This window comes from Lissotriton vulgaris, chromosome 5, assembly GCF_964263255.1.
Source record: "Lissotriton vulgaris chromosome 5, aLisVul1.2, whole genome shotgun sequence".
Taxonomy (NCBI): domain Eukaryota; kingdom Metazoa; phylum Chordata; class Amphibia; order Caudata; family Salamandridae; genus Lissotriton; species Lissotriton vulgaris.
In genome coordinates, this window is record NC_141693.1 from 926,798,219 (window position 1) to 926,819,966 (window position 21,748).

The following is a 21,748-nucleotide window of genomic DNA, read 5'->3' on the forward strand; positions in this document are numbered from 1 at the left end:
GGTATAAATTACTTGCTTTATAAATGTGGGTTGTTGGTGTACACATTACTTTACTCAAATACTCTTTGCTGATATGGCACTATTATTTGCACAAGGAAAAGGACTATTAGCATAGCTAGGTTTTGGTAAGATTTATAAATTATTTTCTTTTAAAAAAAAATATTCACCTATAAAAATGAAATGCTGATTTGTGATTTAAAAACCAGGTAACGTGGCAGTGTAGTATATAGCAGAGAGCTGATGAAAAATACAAACTGTAGAGAAAACTCGCCATCCTAACACAAACAACACGGCATGATCCACACAGAAACTACAGTTTAAAAGCATTAAGATATTGCATTTTATAGGCCACTGTACAGTACAAAACCCCAAACTGTAACAGACATTTAATATAGGTCGTGCACTTCTTTTATATTTGAATGTACTCAAGTATCTAGTCGGCGTTTAATAACCCCTTTATTCAACAGTTGAAAAAGTGGAATCTGGAATCCATGACACCTCTGCTATTATGGTTTGGCAATAGGGCTGTGACACACGAAGGAAATCAATGTCTTTACTTGATGCCACATGAACATACAAGACGGTGAGGTATGTGAGACGTGTCGCTGAACAGAGTCCGGATGCTGAAGCATAGTGATGAGTCAGCAGTCTAATAACGTAACGTGGCACTGCGGAATGACGTCGCTCAGCGGTAGGAAGGATGCGCTTTTTCGATATACCACTTCTTCTGGTGCTCTTCCGTGCTACAGGGTGGTTTCTCGAAATATCTTTTCATTATGTGGGCACCTTTTTCCTGTTATAGAATAGACAGTTTTTTTAATGCGAATCAACAAAGCAATGATGATAACATGGAAAAGGCAGTTAAATTGAAAGTTTAAGGTAAAATGTATATTTACCAACACATCACTGCACGACACAACACTTGTGCACATTTGCATTTGGTTTACCTGCCCCGGCGGCTATTCGGAAGGACAGGAAGACAGGCTGCAGCAAGTTGTAGGAACAAAAAAAAGAAATACATAGGCATGGTCAAATAAGTATGCCAAAAGAATCAGGTCAAACACAGTCACTGGTAGAGATAGATTACATTAAATTAATTATATACATTTTCATTTAAACAGATCAGTGATTTAAACAGCAAAGCTACTGGGCTCCCGCAACCGATAACTATCCAGAAAAGGCAAAGAATACCACAATTATGCACTTAGTAATTATACTTAAGATTTGGGTTGATTTATGCATTTTTGTGAATTTACAGAAATACACATGAGTATGCATGTATACTTAGGCAAGTCATAGATTTTGAGGGATACTATAAGTCCCTTACACTTCCTCCTTCAGAATATAATGTGCAGCAAAGTACAAACACCATTTTCACTATTTTACTTTTTGACTGACAGTGCTATGGTTTTAGAGAACGAGCTGCATTTCCACTTTTCAAATGTTTAGAGGGGACAGTTTCTCGCAGAGTATGAACACCTTCAGACCTTCATCTCGATGACCCATTTAAATATTATCTTATATAAATATATACACACAAAACTGTTACTATCGCAGGCGAGCATCACTGACAAGTGAAAACACTGATTAATGTATAATAGTTTTCAATCTAGAATTGCTTTATAGACGAAACTACCTGGGGGCCTTGCTTCGGAGGGATATATATATATATTTTTTTAATTTTTATTGAGCAAACTTTAGATATACAACAATGAACATATATAGTATAAGTATTCTAGTATACATAATGGAGTTTTTTCCCAAATTATAGAGGAACGCATAAAAGGCTGTACATAATACAATAAATACAATTAATAGTACAAATTATTTTTTGTTGTATGTGACAGATATAATGGTATATTGATGATGGAGAAGGGCATAGTTTTGAAATAAATATTTACATGAAATATAACCTCATTGTCCAACTCTATGCTTCTGTGTAGAATTGATAACAATTTCTACATAGTTCAAGTGGTTTTTAGGGTCAAGCCCTTTGCTGATTATACCAACTAGCTACGGGAGCCCAGATCAATTCCCCTTTAGCTCTAGATTTTTTCCCTCTGGTTTTATATATTGCTATTTCTAGTTTGTAGATTGCCAGGAGTCTTTTTATCCATCCCTGATATGTAGGGGCCTCTGTGTCCTTCCAGCGGGCTGCTAACATAATTCTGTATATAGCTGTGCATAAGTAAGTTGTATATATTTCTGAATTATTGAGTTCTTGAGAGCTATCAAAACCCAATACAAACAAAGTTGATGATGTTTGGATCTCCCGGCCAAACATTTTGACCCAGTATTTACCTATACTTTCTTTTAGTTGTTCGAGTTTCGGACATTCATAGAACATATGTATTAAATTTGCGGGGCCGAGTGCACATCTAGGGCATTTGTCATGACTAGCCTTACCCCATGAGAACAATTTAAACGGTGTATAGTATAAGTTACATACCGTTTTATAAATTTGGGCTTTTAGATTACTTGCAAGCATAACTTTAGAGGATAGTTGTAGCACCATATCTATATCCACATTAGAGTTATTTAGTTTATTAGCCCAGTTTTCCTCTATTTTCTCTAGGTCATCTGGGTGGTTGTTTATGAGGATCCCATAAATATCGCTAATTCTGACCGATAGTTTTTGCATCAGGTCTAGTAATGATGATGATTGTAAGTTTATATTTGTGGCGTATTGTCTGAGTGATGTGGAAATTTGAATAAATTTAAAGTAGTCTGAGGCGTAAATCTGATATTTGAGGCGCAGCTCCTCAAAGGTAGTTCTACCGTCGGAGTTTAGGAAATCGCCAATATTGACGATGCCTAACTTTTCCCAGCGTTTAGTGATGTTATCGTTAAGATATTGCGGGATTATAGAGCTGCGCCATAAGGGTGTATATTTGGTATACTTAGGTATTGATAGTACTCTAGCAACTCTGGTCCATATTTTGAATGCGTCTGTCACTATTTTAAATTTAATCTTTTTATAATATGACGGCTCGATTTGTCTTAGCAATAGTCCTCATGCTGTATTTCCTAATGTGAGTTCATAAATAGAGGGGATGTCATGAAGAGGTCTTGTTTGATCTGGAGTTTTAGATGTAATTAAGAAGGTCATCTGCTGCAAAATGGCGGCCCACATGTAGTAGGTTAAATTTGGGACTGCTAATCCGCCTCGGGATGTTGGTAACACTAATTTGGTTATGGCCCGTCTTGTCTTCCCATAATTCCAAATAAATGATGTTATTACTTGGTCTATCTTCTTTATATAGGTGTTGTCAATAAGGAAGGGGATTGCTCGAAATAAATATAGTAGTTTTGGGAATATTGTCATTTTAACATAGTTAGCTCTACCAATTATGGATAATTGAAGGTTATTAACTCTGACAAGATCTTTTTTTATTTTTGTGATTACGGAATCATAGTTAAGTGTGATCATTTCGTTAGTATTAGGTGAGATATTAACCCCTAAATATTTTGCATTTCCAACTCTGTATTGACTTGTGTATGGCGTATTGTCAGTACAGACAACCATCGTTTTGTCTTGATTTAATGAGTACCCTGAGTACTGCCCAAATATTCTAGTGACTACTCCTATTTCATCTATAGCCTCAGTAGGATTAGTTGTTAAAATCGCTACGTCATCGGCATAGGCAAGTATTTTAGTATTATATATTCTAGTTTTGACTGGAGTTATCATTGGTGATGTTAATAGTTTGATGATTAAGGGATTAATATATAATGCAAATAAAAGTGGTGAGCACGGACACTCTTGTCGGGTCCCTCTCTGAATGTTTATACTTTCAGACTCGCTACCTCCCGTCAAGTCTTTGGCATTAGGCTCTACATATAAGGCTTTCACTGATTTTATGAACCCTGGGCCGATATTGTTAAGGGCTAAAAGCTCCCATAAATACTGCCAGGAGACCCGGTCAAAAGCCTTTTCGGCGTCTAATAAAATCAGAGACATTTGACCTTGCTCTATCTTCATTATATCGAAGAGTGTTATTACTCGGCGTATATGATCGGTGGTGCTTTTGCCTGGTATAAACCTGTGTTGCCAAGGAGACACTAACTGTTCAATGTATTTGCCAAGTCTGTTAGCGAAAATTTTTGCGTAGGTTTTAGAATCTGAATTAATCAGCGAGATTGGTCTGTATGATGTGGTTAATTCAGGGGGTTTGTCCTTTTTCCAGAAAACTGCTATGTTTGTTTGTCGCCATGATTCTGGAGATTTTCCGTGCCATTGGATGCCTAAGAATAAATCGTGAAGAAATTGAGTTATGGTCTTACCTAGTATTTTATATAAGTCTAGAGGTATTTTGTCAGGCCCTGCTGCCTTCCCTGCGGCTAGTTCTGCTATTGCCAACTCAACCTCTATTTTAGTAATCTCTTTCTCTAATTCTTTCCTTGCGTCGTCGTCAACAGTTTGTAACATATTAGTTTCGCTAAGCCAGTTGACTAAGAACTCCTTAGTCTCATGAGCCGTATGTTCATCCTCGTTTTGATATAGTTTTTGATAGTATTCTTTAAAGCAATTAGCGATTTCTTTTTGAGTAGTAAATTCGTGACCGCAATATTTAATACTTTTTATTGTGTTATGGGATTGAGCCTGTCGTGTTTTTAAGGCTTTCTTAGGGTATCCTCTGCATGTTCACCATGTTGTATTTGATTAGCGTGTTTGTATTCTAGGTGTGTTAATTCATTTATTAGTTGATTATGAGTTTTCATTCGTTCTTTCTTACGGGTGGCAACGAATGTGGCAGTTTCCCCCCTTAATGCAGCCTTATAACTGTCCCAAACGCTGAAGCGTGAAGCACTATATTGGTTTGTGTCAAAAAATTCTTTTGTCCATTGGGTTATGTGAGTTATATATTCCTGATTAACTAATAGTTTCCTATCAAATGTCCATTGTGTGTGGGCCCGATTATATCCCGGTACTTCCGTTGTAATATATATAGCATTATGATCGGAGATTGTTTTCGGATCTTTAGCGATCATAGTATTCAGAGCAACATCCGGAGTTGCAAAGAAGTAATCAATGCGGACATATTTCCGATGTGGGTAAGAAAAAAAGGTATATCCGGGATCTTTACCCTTTTTAAGCAGCCATATATCCTGGAGGTTGTGGGTCTGAATTAAATTTGATACAGCTCTGAACACTCTGGGCTTCCGACCCGAATACTTGTATTGGTTCTGAGAGGACAGGTTTTGATTAAATGTCAAATTAAAATCGCCACAAAGAATCAGGGTGCTTGGCCATGATGCTAATTCCATTTCCATTTCAACAAATAGTGTGGGGTCGTCAAGATTAGGGCCATAGATTGAACAAATTGTGATACCCAATTCTAATTGGACAATGACCCATCATCCGTGGTCATCGGCTTTTTTGCGTACCGGGCTGCCTAACCTAGTTCTTGCGAAAATTATGACTCCCCTAGTTCTTGTGGTTTGGGTTGTTGTGATTAATATGTGATAGCCAGGTATTTTTAATTGTTTGATCTCTCCGATTGGAATATGGGTTTCTTGTAAACAGATGATATCGCAAGAACTATGGGCAATTATTTGACAAAATTGGGCTCTCTTGCCTTTATCGTTTAAGCCTGCCACATTCCAACATCCTATGTTTAACCTACCCATTTAGTTGTACTATTTTTGGATCAGTATTCATCAGCCTGCGTTCCCTCTTAAGTATCAGTTTGCTCATTTTTTTATTTTTTTGCTCGCCCCCCCCAACACCGAGTGCACCAAGTGCGCCCTGTTTCCCACCCCCCACCCTCCTTTCTCCTCTCCTCCCTCCCCACCCCTTGCCCTCCCAGAACAGGCGTTGAGACTCCATCAGAGTCCACAGTGATGGATTTAGCCTACTCCGAATAGGACTAGTGCAGCATGCATTTTAAAGTGTAGTAGTGACAATTACCGGAGACAAAAAAAAAGCAATAAAACATATTGTAAGACATATTTAAAGTAGAGAAGATGAGAAAAATATAGAAGTGGGGAAAGATAGAAAAGATCAGTAATTGAAGATTAAAGATAAGATAATGTTCAGTTTCTTATTTTCCTCTTTTCAAATGTCGCAGCTTATATTCAAATACATAGACATAAACTAGTATATGTTAGTCCGTGTAAAAATCAGTGGTCTTCGGAGGGATATTTATTGTGATTTTTTTTATCACTATAAGATTTGTCTGTTCTCCTGAATGTAAACACCAATAATATTGTGGCACTAGAATAGCAAGGGACAAAATGTCGAAATGTAAGTGCCTATAGGGAAGTATAGGTATTTTATTCACAACTCCACATCTATGCACTTTAAATATATATGTACCGTGTAGGCACATATATGTAGAGTTAGGTATGGAAAATCTAGACTTACTCACCTCTTAAGATTTTATTTTATATTGTCCTCAATAGTCTGCCCACCAATATTGTGCTTTTGATAGACAGAGGGCAAACCACATAAAACATCCATGCAGATCCACAGAGTATCATATGCTATTTATTTCCATTGTTGATGAAGGGGAAGGCCATCATGCCCCAGTAGTGGTCCCTCCCCACACTTAAAGATGGTGATAAATAGCATATCACATTTTGCATAGCTGCACCCATAGTATTTATACCAAGCAAAATAAATGCTTGCCACTAATCTGAGTTGTGTTAGTCATTTAGGCATTTTGAATCATGTCATCATAACCCATTCTAGAAAAAAAAATCAGAGCTCGAGATATTAGCAAAATACTGGCGCATCTCCAGCCTCCCTTTCCCAACTAGAATCTTGGAAAAGAAGGTAACAAGACAGTTCCAATAGTATTTGAAACTAACTCATCTCCTGCTGATCTTCAGTGCAGATACAGACCAATAAGGGGCACCATACCCGATGCTACCAACATAACTCCATTTGATGGATGAAGAAAATGAATCAGCCTTCATACTCCTGTACTTCTCTTTGACCTGTAACACTGTAGACCATATGTTACCGTGGAAGTTTGGACAAATTTGTACATATCGCTTTTTACTCCTGTCCTTGATCCAATCTTTTTGCTACAATCAAAGGCAATAAAGAGTATTAGTTCAGTTTAGTCAACCACACACCCAGTCATGTTATGTTATGTTAATAGGTTTTCTAAAGCGCTCGGTTACCAAAGGGTGTCTTGCAGCTGACCTTGATACAGGAGAAGAGTAGCAGGAAGAAGGAGCAAAGATCTACCATGTGGTAAAAAGCCAGGTCTACAAGGTCATGAGATTAGATGCACACTTGATGTGCAGTGGTAAAGCATTCCAAGTTTTTGACACACCCAGAGAACAATCTCCTGCCATCGCAGGTGGGTCATTTGAATTTGAGGACAATGATATGTTTGGCCATGCCTGAATGTAAGGTTCTGCCTGAGATGTACCAGTTCCAACTTCGTTGAAGAAAGTCGTGACCTAAGCCAGGGAGTGCTTTGTAGGAGATAGATTGTGATTTGAAAGTAATCCTCTGTCTGATAGGGAGCCAAATCAAGTTTTTGATGGCTGGGGCTACTGAGTGATGTTTTGGAATCTTCAAGAGAAGTCTTGCTGCAGCATTCTGCAGTGTTTGCATTTTGTTAATGATATTCATGTGTGTGGTGAGGAGTAGACGGTTACAATAATCCAATCTAGTCATTACTAATAATGCAATGAGAGTTTTCTAGAGTTGGACAGGAATTAACAGGAGTAAATTTTTTAGCATTCTCAGAGTGAAGAAAGCAGAAGAGGACAGGGCGTTGACGTGATTTGTTTAGATTAGTTTGTTGTCAATTAGAACTCCCAAGTTCTGGGCCTTAGTGACATGAGTTGGCAGTGGACCCATATCTGCTGGCTAGCAGGACGGGTCCAGAAGGAAGCTTGTGCACCAAAACGCATCACTTCAGTTTTTCCTGCATTCAATTTCAGGCAGTTCCTGCTCAACCATGTGCTGACGGCCTTCATACTATCGCAATATCTGTTGCTTATGCCTGTATCCTCATTGGCCAGTGAGACGATTATTTGGGTGTCGTCTGCATAAGAGGTCAAGGAGAAGTCAAAACTTTTAATTATACCGGTCACAGGTGTAATGTAGACATAAAATAAAGAAGGACTGAGCGAGGACCCCTGTGGGACCCCACATGGGAAAGAGAAAGGAGTATAGGCAAACTCGCTCAGCAAGACCCACTGTTCTCTATCAGAAAGGAAAGCTTTAAGTAAGTCTCAGTCCGTACTGGTGACATCGATTTCTGTCAGATGTTCCAAAAGCAATCCATGATTTACCGTACCAAAAAAATCCAAAAGATCCAGCAGGAATGTGTTGTGTCCCCCTAGGGCAATTGTTTGCCTGATACTGAACATCTATATTTGTTTCCTGGTGCAGCTACCAGTGCAGAAATAAGTGAACCTCTAAATGTAGATAAATAACATGCAGGTCAGTTTCTGGCTAGACCACAGACTAAATAAGACTGCCAACATGCCTCAGAACCTTGACCATAAGCTCAGGTGGCTGAATGAAGCTTTCCTCTTGTGAAATAGCGAATACTGAGACCCTAGTAAAGGTAAAATTTGATCTGATTGACTAGCCTTCGATTTGCCCTCAGGTTGCAGAAAACCTTTTTCAGCCACAAAAAAAAGAAAAAAACAGGAACCTGTGGATACATTTTGACTCTAAGTGTTTGTTCACAGAACACGTCATCAAGGGGTTCAATCTTCAGCACTTCTTACTTAGAAATATTCTCTACTTACTCCTGAAAGAAACTTGTCTGCAAATGCCATTACCCCCAGGTCCAACCTGTCCTCGTCCCATTTATGACAAAGTGGAGATAATCATCTCCCAAAAGAAAAAAGAACAGAGGAATGCTGGGACCTTAACTACAACCCCTTCCACTGGGAGTACAGAACCAGTACTTGCCCAGCATTCCGCCTGTTCTTTTTTCTATCTGTCGACAGGAATGGGACAAGGGGCTGGTTTTGCTCCTGCTGGCCTGGAGTTGCATTCCTCTTCAGTCTCAGTCTTGCTGCCTGGCTGTCCTGGATGGGGTTTCTTCAGTACTGCTTCCTGGCCTGCCAGGCTTGCCAGGAGGCTTGGATGTTTCCGGCCAGCCAGCCCTTTGTGGCTGGTGTGCCGGCCTCTCAGTTGGTTCCTGGTTCGAGGGCACATCTTCCTATGGCCTGGTCGGGTGGAAGATGCACCTTGATCGCTGGTTTCCCTGCCTTCCTGCCTCTCTGGTAGTACCACTTGCTCTGGGCTGGATGAGAGTCCATCTTGGAGGCTGTGAGACCGCCTCAGGATGCCTGTTGGTGGAACGGCGGTCATTGTTGCCCCTGGAGTGCCTGGCATCCGCGCTGCTTCCTTTCTTCCTGCCCTGGCGTGGATGTTGGTGGTACGCCTTGGGTTGGCTTGAGGGGGGCCTTGATCAGGTTTAGGGTGCCTCCCACCCCGAGGGAGTACCGCATAGCGGTCACCATTTTCCTTCCTCTCTGCATTTCTGGGTACTGTGGGCTGGCTGTTGGATAAGTTCACAGTCCGCCATGGGGGCCTCATGCCATGGATTGTATGTAGCAACCTTCGGCTATGCCTCTTGTTCACTCCTGTTCTCAGGAGATGGGCTGTGTTGGGCTTGGTTTGTTTGTGGCTGGGTGCTTGCCTGGGACTATGACATGCTGTGGACTTTCAGTTCCTGTTTGAGAACCCGCCTCTGTCTACCCTGTGCTGGTGGGTTTTCTTTTGCAGGTGTCAGGATGAGAGAGTTGGGTGTTTTCCTCCTCCTTCCTTGGCCCTTCTTTGTGGTCTGCGGCCTTGTCACCCGGTCTGCCTCTGGTCCTGTCTCCTATCGGGGGTTGTGCTGGGTCAGGCCTGTTACTGTGGGGGCCCATCTCAGATTGCCTGTGCCAAGTGCTTCTTGCTGTCCTTTACAATGTTGCACGTTGGCTGCCTGGGGCTGTTGTTCTGTGGCTCGGTCCTGTGGCTGTTAGGGTCCCAGGTCCCTCTGTTGCCTGGTCTTGGTTCCACCTATGATGCTCCACTGTGAGTGTTCTTCTTTCTGGTCCCATGTGTGGTTGACAGTCTGGGGGCTGTTCTCCGTTTGCCCCTGGTGGGACGGCTTGTGGGTGTTTCGGTTTGGCCTCCTGCCTTGCCACCTGGGTGCTTCCGGCTCTCTTCTGCTCTCTGTGGTTCAGCATATTCAGGCCTGGTTGGTGCCTGGCTGGGTGTCCGTCTGGGTTTCCGGGTGCAGTGTTCTCTGTGTCACCCGGGTGCTCATTTGAGGGCACTCCTGGGCTTCCTGGTGAGGCTGCGTTTGTGGCTGGCTATGTTGTAGGGTTTGGGCCGGTTCTTGGGTGTCTTCAGTCAGGAGTTTCCCTTCCCTCCCCCCTGCTTTTTTTCAGGTGTGTGTTCTGTCCGGTTCTGTGGTGTTGGAGGGTGTCCGGTGGTCTCTGGCTTGCGTGGTCTCAGCCTGATGGATGGCCTGGTCCTTGTGGGGGTGGGGGTTTTCCTGCCATTTGGGGCCTCAGCCCATGATTCCGGTTGGGTCGGTCTTTGCCAGCTCCTGTCTGCTATGAGTGCCCCCCGGCCTGCTCCCATTGGGGTTGTCTGTAGGTCTGTATGCCCCTCCTCCCCCTGTCAGGGGGTGCGGTCCTGTGGTGTTCTGTCTTGGCACTTTGGGTGTCTGCCTTGCTGCCAGTTGTACAGGGGCTGGCGCTGTAGTTTGGGTGGATTCTTGTGCCTCTGGCTTCTAAGCTCCCCTGGGCTGTTGTTCCTCCATTGGTGGCTCTGTTCTCTGGGTCTGTGATTTGCTGTTTTTTTCTCTTCCTGCTTTTGGTTGCAGTTTTGGTGCTGTCCCTCTTTCCGGTACGTTTTGCTCCCATTCTGGTTGTGGGGCTTTGGCTGTGGACTCTGTTTTGTTTTCATCCAGGCTGTTTTGTTCTCAGCCCTCGCTGGTCTGGGCCATTGGGATGGGGCCTTGTTTTGGTTTCGGTCCTGTGTGGTCTGGCGGTTCCGTGCGGGGGGTCTCTGTTGGCCTCCCTGCCCTTTGCTATAGCCTGTGCTCTGCATGGGCCTTCCCTGGGTGGAGGTTGGGCAGCCAGATTCTCCTGCCCAGGTGGGTTACTTGACTTGGCTTCTCAGACGTTTTTGTGCTCTGTTGACTTGGTTGTGGCCGGTTTCCTTGTTTTTTGCCCTAGGGGTTTTCTCCCCTACTCCTACCCTCCCTTGGTGCATGCTGGCCATGGAGTTTGTGTGCCTGTGTGGTCTGCTTGGCTTCCACCCTGGCTTCTGTTGGCTCTGTGACTTGGCTGGTTTCGGGGGTGCTTTTTCTCTCCCCTTAGTTGTTGGAGGTTTCAGGGTTATCGCTGCTGGCCCTGTCTTGCCCCTTCTGGGCCTGTGTGGATTCCATGTTGGTGTCCTCCGGTCTTTGCTGGCCTGTCTGTGGGTTGGTTGGCTGGCTGCCTGCTCCCTTTGGGGGCATCTCTGACTAGATTGTTCTTTCTGTCCCTTCTGGTCTTGGCTCTTCTGCTGCTGGTGTAGGGGCTTGCTTGTTTTTTTTCTTTGCTGTGGTCCTGGGGTTCTCTGGACCGCTTGGTCGGCTGGCTGCTCGTTTGGGGGACCCATTGCATGGCTTCTCTGGTGGACGGTGTTTGCCTTCTCCAGGGCTGTGGTTTCCTGCTCCAGTCATCCCCGAGTTTGGGGTTGTGGTGTCCTTCTGGGGCTGTGTTGCTTGGGGCAGTGTTTCTTTCCCTGTTGTTTCCCTTTGTTCTTTGGTTTGCCCTGGTCTCAGTGGCTTTGGTGGCTTGCCTCACCTACCCATGCTGTTCTGATCTTTCATGTCTGGCCCTGGTTTGGTTTGAGTGTGGGTCAGTTGGTACCTGCTCTTTTGCCTTTCTTTTGGTTGGGCTCTGTTGCTTGCCTTGTTCCTTGTGGGGTGTTGAGCCTCCTGGGGTTCTGGGCTCTGGCTCTTCCCCTGTTCGGTTGGAGTTTCACTGTCTGGTCCACCTGGTTGGTCTTTTGATCTTTCGGAACAGGTTTTCTTTTAAGTGCTCTGGCCTGCTTCCCTCTGGCTCTTTGGGATTTGCGGGGCAGCATTCCAGGGGTTGTGTTAGTGTTTCCTCCGGCTTTCTTGTTTGTGCTTTGACCTTTGCCTTTTGGCCTGTCCCTGGGCTCCCGCTTTGGCTCCGTCTCCTGGGCTGGGTGCTTGGTGGTTGACGTATGTCGCTCTGGTGGTTGGTGCTGGCTGTTCTTCCATGGGGCCTGGACTTCTGCTGTGGGGTTTCGGTGGTGCTGTCCTCTGGGCTCTAAAGGGGGCCAGGTCATTCTGGTTGGTGAGGCTGGTGCTTGGCCGGTGCTTCCTCCCCTTCCTGGTTTGGTCTGGGTGGTCCTGCCCTTGGTTGGTCCTTTGGGTTTGTGCCTTTGCCTTGTTGGCTTGCCCTCTCCTATATCCTTTTTCGGTTGGTCTCCGGTGGGACTGTCCGGTGCTGTTGTGGTTTGCCCTGATTCTCCCAGCGGGGGCTGTGGAGACTTCCTTCCTTCCCCTCATCTTTCTTTGGGGTTACTTGTGTGTCTCTTTGGCTGTGGGTGCTTCTCTTCTGTTCTTACTGGGCTCACTCTGTGTCTGTGCTACTGTCAGGTCAATGTGGCTGCCATGTGGTGCCAGGCTTGTCTGCTTTTTGTCCGGTAGGCACCCTTGGTATGTTTTTTTCGTGTCTTGTTGGAGCTTTGTCTTATCTGGTCCACTGGGTTCCGGTGGTATTGGTTGCTTTAGGCCCTGTTTCCCTTCTGGGGCTTTGCCTTTGAGGTCTTTGTGGGGCGCCTCATTTTTCGGCCGAGGTTTCTTGGCCTGCTCGCCTTCGTGGTATGTTCCCTTCCACTTGGTGGTTTGGGATTTGCCTTTTGTTGGGTCTTGGGTTTTCCTTGGTCCCAGTTTCTGGACCTTGGTTGTTATCCAGTTGGCCTGTTTCAGGCTTGCTGGTCGGTTTGGCCGCTTGGGGTCCTCTTCCATGTGTGGACTTCTCGCTGTCCTTGTGTTGTTGACTGGCTCTGGTGGTTTTATTTTGGCGTGTTCTCCTTCCTTGTTGGCTCGGGGAGTTCCTGGTGTGTTTTGGGTTCTCTCTGTGGTTTGTCCTCTTCTTCGTCTTGTTCGTATCCTGTTTGTTTATGGGGGGGACCCTGCTTTTTGGTAGGGTGCTTTCCTGACTAGGTGCTGTGCCTGTTGCTTCCTGAGCTTCTCTCTTTGCTTCCCTTAGGTTGCTGCCTTTAGTGTGGTTTCCTAGGTGTGCTTGAGGGTTTTGGAAGACTGGGTTCCTGGCTTTGGTATTCTCCACTTTGTCATGAATAGGACGAGGACAGGAGGGACCTGGGGATAAAGCCCTATTACTTACCAGTAATCTTCATTACTCTTGGTGCCGTTGTCCTTGTCCCATTCATTAGGCCCCGCCCTCCCTCCCTCCCTCCCTCCTGGACAGCCACTCCTCCTGTTGGGGGCTTGGTAGTTCTGGTGGAATGCTGGGTAAGTACTGCTTATGTACTCCTAGTGGGAGGGGTTGGGGTTAAGGTCCCAGCATTCTTCAGTTCTTTTTTTTCTTTCGGGAGATGATTATTTCCACTTGGCCATGAATGGGACAAGGGCAATAGGGCCAGGAGTAAAGAAGATTACGGCTAAGTAATGGGGAATTCTCGTGCCACTTGTGAACTAGTGTATCATCATCTACAATTCATTGCTACATTAAATAGAGCAACAGAACAATGGAGTCAGAATGTGTCCACGCTTCAAACATGACCACATGAAGCCTGCCCTTTCTAGCTCTCAGCAGACACCTACATAAAATTAAAGGTTCTCTGCACAATCCACAAAGTAAACTAGGGCAAAGTTTGAGAACACCAGCAAAAACTAATTTCACTTGATGACATTGACGGAAACCTCCTCTCCACATCTACCACCCTGATTGAGCAATTGTCATTTAAGATGATGAAACACTAGGAAGGGTGTTATACAAAACCATTTTATGAGAGAAGTAGAGAAAATTTCAAATTTTTCACAACAACAAAACAGATATCTTCCTGCAAAAATATTGTATCTAGAAAATTGAGTAGCACAATACTATTAAGGTGAGTACAAATAGGTAGGTATAAGGCTATTATTCTTAACTCCACATCTATTTACATCATCAAGGGGCATATGTACAAAGCAATTGTCTGGCCCCAAATTGGCCAAATCACAGAATCGGCCCGTTTGCAACCAGAAAAATGCTTTGGGAATGTACCAAGCCCAAATTTCAATTTGGTAACTTGTTACCGAAGCCCAATTTGAGTTTTGCAAATCTGTATCTGGAGCAGCGTATTCTGGGCTTCCTGTCCAAATACCGAACTCTATTAGCATGTACAAATGTTTTGTGACCTAAGTACGATTGCAAAACGTTACACTTTTCCACCACTTACAGTTGGTGGTAATGTATTCGCAAATTGCAGAGAGCCTTCAATCTAAAAATGTTCAGGCAACTTTTAAGAGACACCGCTGACCTTTCACCACTTTTCCAAGCTCTTACTTTCGGCCCTCCGGACTGATACAGTTTTTTTCTTTTTAAATTTGGCAGCCCAAAATCTTTTAAAAAGGTGAGACTCAAAATCCTCCAAGCAGCATGTAAGGTATGGTTTCAAACACGGGGGATATTTCAAATCCCGCATTACAGCAACTACACCCCAATCTGGAAATCGCCGGGAACACCAGTTTGTTTACAAGACTCTCTTGCGATCCCAATTAAAGAAAAGGGAATTGACAGATAGGGAGAATTGTTAGTGGGTTCTGAACTAATTTCTTGGCAGAAAATACAGGACATTACAGAAGGTTCTGTCTCCAAATTCAAATATTACCAGTTGCTAAGCTGGGCCAAAGCATTGAGAAAATGTGGAAAGGGAAATTACTTTTTTGAGTCAAAATTAGCTTTGTCTCTACCGGGTCGAAAGGAAATTTCTACATGGTACTGGATGTTGATACAGTCTCATGAAGATTCAAAGCCTTGGTTTAAAGCAACTTGGAGAAAGGAGCTCCCGAACTACGATCTTGACATACTACGGCAAGTATCTCTATCTTTTTTATGGCACATTGTTAAGTCTGCACCTCTAAGAAAAAATCACTCATTTACTATCCACCAGGCATATTGGACCCCGCGTAGGCTATCCAAAATGGGTCTACAAGTCGTGAAGAAGTGCCTAAAGTGCGGTGAAATAAATGCAGATGAAGCACATATGTTTTGGCAGTGTCCTTCCATCCAAGCCTTCTGGGAAAAAGTAGGTGCAACGATTTCCAGTATTGTGGGGCATGAAATTAAGGTGAGTCTAGCGATGGTCATTTTTGGAGTAATTCCAGATGAAGACTCTATAATTAATATAACCAAACAATATAAAACCCTTATTTTTTGTTAATCTTATTGGCACGCAGAGAACTGTGCATTAAATGGATTTTACCCGTTTCACCTTTAGCATGTGAATGGCTTAATTCTATACATAGAACTGCAAAATTAGACAGGGCAACATAAAAAATGAAAAAAAAACAAAGTTGCAGTTACGCAGGTTGTCAGGGATTGTCCAAGATGGATTGGTAGCCCTGGAGCGGTAAAACCGTATATACTTGTGGTAATGGAGAAATAAGGAAAGCGGCTAGGCCTGAGATGTCATACATTCCCTCCGTAAAGGAGAGATCGGACTCCTCATACATTGTGTGCCCCAAAAAAAGCCGAAAAGCCCAATTTAATTTCCACACTTTAACTGCTCATGACAAATGAGGACAAAATCTAAAAAAAAAACACACACAAAAACCCTTGTATTTTCAGGTTATAATCTAACATTTGCTATGAGTAAATATTTCCCAGAAATGTCATACCATAAAGAGAATAAATATTAAGGGCCCAATTCACAAAAGTAATCTGAGACAAAATCCTAACTTTATGACTTTCAGTATTCACAGAAGGCATTTAGGAGTACTAAAGTTAGGATTTTGTCTCATTCAAACTTAAGTTTTGGTCTTAAATTACATTTAAAACAAACTTAAGTGTAACTGAGACAAAATCCTAGTTGTAAACTAAAAAGATACAGTAGGATACATCAAGAGGTTTACTTGTGAGAAAACGTCTCGGAACATGAAGTCTTTTGGGAGACAGAAGTAGGTGAACTAAAGGAAACTGAATTATGTTTGAGGGTTGGAATGCTGAAGGGCCCACGAAAATTACAATATGTCATAAATGAAGGCTGTGTTGCAGTAATTAGAGCCTTGACGAAACTCTTCAAATATGCGTAATTGCTAACAACTATATACTTCAAAATATGACGATCTTTACCAGATATTAATCATTAAACCTTAAGAGAAAATCAATGCAAAATCATTAGTAAAACAAATCCTCTCAAGAAAAGAGAAGGGCTCACAGTGACAATAATGTACAGGACATTATACCCTAATAATCATGAGCATTTAAAAGTTGTAAAGCAGATTAGACAAAAGAGCTGTTAACTTCAATATGAGATAATTTTTGGTCCAAGATATTAAATGAGATAACAAATATAAACATGAATGTGCAATACATTTATATGTAAAAATGAAGTTGCTTAAAACTGTAACCATAGTTAATCAATATGCAGTCAAAAAAGAGAAATGTTGGAAGTGTTTGTATGGCCAGGGAACCACACATTTTATAGTTATGTGCCAATAGGAATATAGTCGGCGGCGGGTTTAAGTTTAGAGGAGATTAAATAACGGGCCTGATTAACTATATGAAAAATGAAAATATGAACTAGAATACACCAGGAAAGTCAAAGAGAAATATTTGGTGTATAAAGTGAGAAAAAGTAGACCACATAGAACCATGATGGCTTGTGAAGGACTTGTCATACCAGACTATCGGATACTTTTTCTTCAAGACAGACCCTTTTCCAAACATGCCAGCTCATGCATCAGAAAAGAGCAATTCAATTGCTGCTATGATTTGTGGGGGCAGATGGTAGGAAATTCAGCAAGTTTTGATGTCTTTTTAAATCAGCATTCATTAGATTTCCTCAACTATGCATAGGTTTGACAATCATACGTAAAGTAAACATTCCAAATAAGCACTACCCTTTCATTTCTTCTAAAATTGTTTATGATCAAAAAAATATGTAATTCAAATCCCGTCTTATATCTTTACTCCAGCACCTGAGCAACATGAGTGGTAAATGGGGTAGATAAACAAGCCCTATGCTGCAGTGGAAACAAACCTCTAACTACTAACAGAAGCAGGAGCAGGAAAAACAAGCCTGAACCTTTATGGATGAGAATTTTGAGTGACTGGTAAGCAGGTAATCACATCCCATATTTTATTCCATATTAAAATCTACATTTCTACACAGATCAATCTTCAAATGGTAATTAGTCCTATGCACACTATCAAACAACCTCACTCACCAAACCTTCCACTTTTATTGGACTCTTGATGATAAATCTGGAATTGAAGACATTTTAAACAATGCATGTGTCTGATATATAGCCAGTGTTTTAAACTCTGCTTCCAATTGCAAAAGCTTGCCTTCATATTCCCATTTTTCCAAGTCAGGATCAACTTTGCCAGAATAGGGTATGCCTTAATTTCACTTCTACACAAACATCTTGCCCTTCTCTTTGAGCCTCATCTCTAGATACCCATAATGAGTAAAGACACAATCATTAATCTGAGAAGTCTACTGGCTGTATCAACCAGACACCACCTATTATTCTTCTGAACATAGTCTTACTCATTAACCCTTGGTGCAGAATATCTTCTCATCCATAGCCAAGGTGGTCTAAGTCTTAGATCGTATGTCTCTGTACACATTCCCATATCTTAAGATTATCAATATGTTGAAATATTCTCTCCAATGTAACTGCTTATTAAAGGATGATGTCTCCTGGTACTACAGGTTGTCCACAAGACAAAGAGAAGGCCTGACATTGAAGGGTCCCATGGAAGGGGAATACAAAAGAATGTAGTGCAACTAATTTTTCATATAAATTCTCTAGGACTTTAAAGGATCATACTCCTTATCCTTCTGTTATTTGTTGTGTCTACTACATGTGGAGAGTAAAAAAACGTAGGTCTTGATCATGATAGTATACTTCCGGAAAGGCACAAACCCTCATTTAGGATGAGAACCTACAGAGACTATCTCCCTTCCAATAACCAAGGAAATCTTACAGTTTAAACTGTGTCAAAAGAAGATTTTCAAAGGATTACAGGTAGTAGGCTGACAAGAAGGAAAAACAAGTTACAAGAAGAATATACTTCTTTGTCCTCTCACATTGAGTCCAAAGGCATAAATGCCAACGTTTTAAAGGAAAGGGGATTCAATCAATTTACTATCACAATAGGGAGCCTAAACATTAACTTAGGTTGACTAATATAGGAAGCAACGGATAGCCCCATAAGGAAATCATTGTGTGGTCCTTGCTCTCCATTCATATACCTTATAATGTAGTTATTCTCTTGTTACACAGTTAGTGTGCTACCATTATTTATATTCCAGACATCAGAGGATTCTGTTTAAGGTGACCAAATAAACAGATTCGGGGTGAACAAAACCTTTTTTGCTGTATTTGCAGCATTTGTTTCGGATGAATATTCAAATTATATGTAGTTTGGACTTTACAGCTCCCCATCATGGGTTGAAAGGACAAGACCATTTTCAATTCTGAGTAACTATTTGACATGTGTATCATTTCCTAGCTGTTTGCCACCCCATTAAGAGGGAACAAATATATAAGTTGTCTGCACATATTAGGATAACACTCTCACACAAAGACAAAAACTGGCTTTGTCAGTTACCCATGGAATAATTTGTCTTTAAAATAAGCCCTTTCCCAGAAGAGCCATGAGATGCAGGACAGATATGCTATAAACTGATCTTTTGATTTTCGGGTGCTGATAACAAGTAATTCGGCAAGTTTTGATGTCTTTCTACATCAACTTATATTAGACGTAGGCTTTCAAGAAGAGGTTTGTAAAATATACGTACTGTGCAATACTTTATTTTCTTTTGAAGTTATATATCATCTAAAATCTACAACCTAAATCCCCTATCTTGATGTCTTTACATCAACTACCCAGGAACATGGGTGGTACATAGGACTGATCTATAAAACTTACTTTATGGTGGAAATAAAATTAGTTAAAAAAACACCTCCAAAAATGTAGCCCTTTCACTGAATTCTTGAAAACAGTTATGGAATTGGGAATGCCTTAAATTATGCAGATGCCTAAAACATGTTCAATGTCTTACAAACCTTCTGACTTTATAAATCTATGCCTTCATGTTTAAATTTTACCAGGAAAGGATCAACATAACTAGAATCAAGCATGTCTTGATCACCTTTCTTTAAATGCACAATGCTGTCCTCTCAGTGCCTCATCCCTAGATACCCATTGACAATGATAAACAAATAGATACTACAGACAAAACAACATCCTTAAGAGGTTTTCTTTCCCAAGAATACCTAAACATAATTTTCCATGTTGTGGTATCTGTCAAACTCCTCTAACCTTGTGCAAGACCAGGAAAACATATTATAGAGTAGATAGAGACTTCCTTTTTAGAAGGCATGTCATTCAAGCTGTAATTGGCCCACAACACACAATTTTCAAATTATTATTCCTCAAATGTGATGACACAACAGATTCACATTGAAACCTGTAACCAACGCCTTGTGCTAACACTTTCATCTCTCTGCATCATACAGAAATGATTTGCAGCAATGAAAGCACAACTACAAATCAATACATCATGGCACTATGTCTTGACATAGTGCACATCTAATTTGGTGAGTCAGACCAATATTTTCTTTTCATAGGAAAAGAGCTAGCATCAATGGGTTTGAAGCAACATTTGAGTCCAATGACCTATTTCAGCAATGGAAATATACATTTCAATCACACAAAAGCTCTATGGCAGTACTTTGGAAGTAGTAGTGTGATACCCATCCGAATTCTAAGCCCTTAAGAAAAAACACAGGGAAATAACAAATCCTCCTTATCCACATCGCTGCGTGCAAGATTCCCCTCCTGTGCTGGACCACAATTAAAACCGGTGTGGTCATGACGAGCTCAGCTCGTCATGAGCACACGAGCACTGTGCTGCATGACGAGCTGAGCTTGTCATGAGCATGGAAGAGGTTAAGGGGTTACTGTGCAACTCGGGATCTACGCATTCTGCGGGGCATTTGTTGGACCCTGTTCTGTCAAACCTTGCCTATGATTGTGAACCGGCCGCTCGTCCTTTGGAATGGTCGGATCACATGGCAGTTAAATTTTCTCTCCTGTGCAATAAGAACATAGCATGTGATGCTACTGATTCAGGAGGAAAGTTACGCTGTTGGGGCAAGCTTAATATCATGGAGTTTAACCGGCAGTTATCCGACACTTCACCAAATGTCAATTCATCTCTTCTGGTGTCAGAGGAGGCAGTCTCCAAATGGTTGACAACTGCTGTGAATAAACTCGTTCCCCTTGCACCTTTGCACTCTCTGCCTCACCGTCATCCTGCAGCATGGTTTTCGGAGAATTTAAAAACTGCAAAATCCCTATGCAAGGTACTCGAAGGACAATGGAGGCGTTCTTACTCTCCCTCTCGCAAAGTGGCATACAAGGTGGCCCTTAGAGATTATCATAAACAATGTAAAATCGCTAGAGCTACTCATATTGCCAACACTATAACATATGCCCAAAATTGTCCGCGTACACTATTTTCTGTGGTGAAAAAACTAACAGGTGCAGACTCTACTCCTGCCCCTCCTGTTCTGAATGAGGCACAATGTAACTCAATTGCTGAGTTCTTCATCACTAAGGTGGAACGTATCTACGATTCACTGGGTCTTCGACCTTCAAGCGTAGATTTATCCGCTACACTTGCGCCAGTTCAAGACTGCCAATCACCCACGATAATTAAACTTTCTGAGTGGTCGCTCTTCGATGATGTCTCCTTCGCTAATTGTCTTAAGAGCATCAAATCTGGTTCTCCTTGTGACCCTCTACCGGCAAAAATCCTAAAACAGCTTGACCTGAACTCTCGTCGCGTGGTGATGAAGCTCCTTAATGCTTCACTGATAGAATCATGTGTTCCACAGAAATGGAAACACGCAATGGTAGTCCCTTTGCTGAAAAAGGCTGGAGCGGATGCTTCAAACGTATCCAACTTTAGGCCCATTTAGTTGTTGCCTATTTTTTCGAAAATTCTTGAAAGGCACATTAATTCACAACTAACTCTCTTGGTAGAGAACCTGGGCTTTCTACATCCATCACAATCTGGATTTAGAGCACACCACTCCACAGAAACTACACTCTTGGGAGTTACTGACAATTAACGGCATGGTATCGATCGCGGAGAAACATCTGCACTTATCCTTTTGGATTTAAGTGCAGTGTTCGATACTGTGTCCCATTCCATTCTTCTCACATCTCTCGAATCTCTGGGAGTTGGGGGTTCAGCTCTGGCCTGGATTGCTTCTTTTTTAAGTGAACGTACCTTCCAGGTTTTTTCGGATAAAGCATCCTCAAAAACTTGTGCATCAGCGTATGGCGTTCCCCAGGGGTCTATTCTCAGCCCATTATTATTTAACATCTATCTTAGACCCCTGGCCACCATTGTGGAGGAAGCCGGCCTGACTTTATTTTCTTACGCCGATGACACACAAATCATTTTCTCCCTCTCTAACAGGGAAGGTAATAATACTTCGGCTCTTAAGCAGGGCCTGTCCCAGGTGGCAAGGTGGATGCAGGAAACTTTCCT

At 42.2% G+C, this 21,748-nt stretch overlaps 1 protein-coding gene across 1 annotated transcript in view; it reads right to left on the reverse strand.

The window, feature by feature from the left end:
- Positions 1–598: 598 nt before the first annotated feature.
- Positions 599–21,748, reverse strand: part of INPP5A (inositol polyphosphate-5-phosphatase A) — a 1,335,101-nt gene continuing 1,313,951 nt past the window's right edge. The window contains exons 16-17 of the mRNA XM_086919541.1: positions 948–984; positions 599–793 (exon numbers count right to left, since the gene is read on the reverse strand). Of these exons, the coding sequence (XP_086775667.1) occupies positions 744–793; positions 948–984 (87 nt within the window). The 3' untranslated portion in view covers positions 599–743. The remainder of the gene's footprint in view (positions 794–947; positions 985–21,748) is intronic.